The sequence below is a fragment of the Nestor notabilis genome, unplaced genomic scaffold (genome assembly GCF_000696875.1).
Source record: "Nestor notabilis isolate BGI_N333 unplaced genomic scaffold, ASM69687v1 scaffold21257, whole genome shotgun sequence".
NCBI lineage: Eukaryota > Metazoa > Chordata > Aves > Psittaciformes > Psittacidae > Nestor > Nestor notabilis.
In genome coordinates, this window is record NW_009938063.1 from 4,560 (window position 1) to 5,940 (window position 1,381).

The 1,381-nt window shown below is 62.8% G+C and overlaps 1 protein-coding gene across 1 annotated transcript; it reads right to left on the reverse strand.

Moving 5' to 3' along the window:
• Positions 1–78: 78 nt before the first annotated feature.
• On the reverse strand, positions 79–1,377 carry NR2C2AP (nuclear receptor 2C2-associated protein; the record flags this gene model as incomplete). The annotated part of the gene is made up of 5 exons (XM_010019142.1): positions 79–195; positions 547–614; positions 872–977; positions 1,109–1,199; positions 1,346–1,377. Coding segments are annotated over 5 exons (414 nt in total), but the record flags the coding sequence as incomplete, so codon positions are not given.
• Positions 1,378–1,381: the final 4 nt, after the last annotated feature.

The following is a 1,381-nucleotide window of genomic DNA, read 5'->3' on the forward strand; positions in this document are numbered from 1 at the left end:
GGGTGCAGTGGGGGCTGTATGTCGGTCCCTCCTCCACGGGGGAACACAGGCGATGGGGAGCAGCCCCCCTCTGCTGCCCTAGAGCCTCTCCCCCAGCACCCGGAGGTGATACACCACGATCCTCCCAAAGAAGTCGGTGCTGTTCTCAAACGTGATCTTCAGCTTATCCAGCACCGTCTCCTCCACCTGGAACCTGTGCGGGGCCCGTGAAGGATCGAAACAGGCAGCGGGATGCCAGGACACGTGGAGACCCACTGCAAGGGTGATGTGTGGAGCAGCTCCGGCTCTGCCGAGGAGCTGCAGCAGCAGCACCCACAGTGCTGTGTTTAAATCACAGCTCTGCCATCACCCCCCTACCCCTCCGCAGCCTCGGGGAGCTCTGAACCCCTCTGCCAAAGCTCTGCCGAGGAGCTGCAGCAGCAGCACCCGCAGCGCTGTGTTTAAATCACAGCTCTGCCATCGCCCCCCTACCCCTCCACAGCCTCGGGGAGCTCTGAACCCCTCTGCCAAGGGGCTCGACCTGGCCCCCAGCGCAGCAAAGGATATCTGCATGGCGTTGCTGTCCTCAGGGTACACGGTGGAGATTTGCTCCAGTTCTTTGCCTTCTCTGCACCCTGCAGAGGACAAAATCCTCCCTGTGTCTGCCCTGCTGCAGGGCCGGCACCAGGTTCCCATCTGCACCCAAAGCATCCCAGAGAAGCCCAGGCCCTTACAGTTCACCCCTCTCTGCTCCATCCCATGGCCTCAGCCCCTCCAATGGTTTGGGAATGGCTAACAAATACCCTTAGCCTTGCAAAAAAACCAGCTGTGGGATGTAGGTGTGGGGAAACTGAGGCAGAGGGACCCCCGAGTCCCCAGTCCAGCTCCTCACCTTCCAGTGTGCACAGCCGGCTGGAGAATCCCCCCTGGAACTGGATGTGAAGCTGCGAGATCTTGACAGAGCAGGGGAAATCCAGGGTGACCCACTGGCACGTGCCCTGAGGGCAGGAATGACACCAGGGGCTCTGTCACAGTGGGGACAACGGGGGGTTCGCCGTGTGCATGGCTCCCGTCTCCCCTGCACAGCTCCCATCCCACCCTCCAGCTCCCCCCATCCTCATCCCCAAACCTGGTCCGAGTTCCAACACGTCTCCTCGCTCGCATCGAACATGTGCTTCTTCCCAAACTGCTTCACATCCCGGTTGAGCACGGAGCTCACCCTGCAGGGACACACGCCACCACCCCGGCGACACGATGGGGACACAGCGTCGGTGTTGGGACACGAGTCCTGTGCAGGGACTCGGGGCACCCCTCCTGGCGGTGGTGGCCGCAGCACCCCGCTGCCCCCCCGGGGGCTGGGACTCACCGTGTGGCCGTGTTGGAGCAGATCAGGGGCTCCACG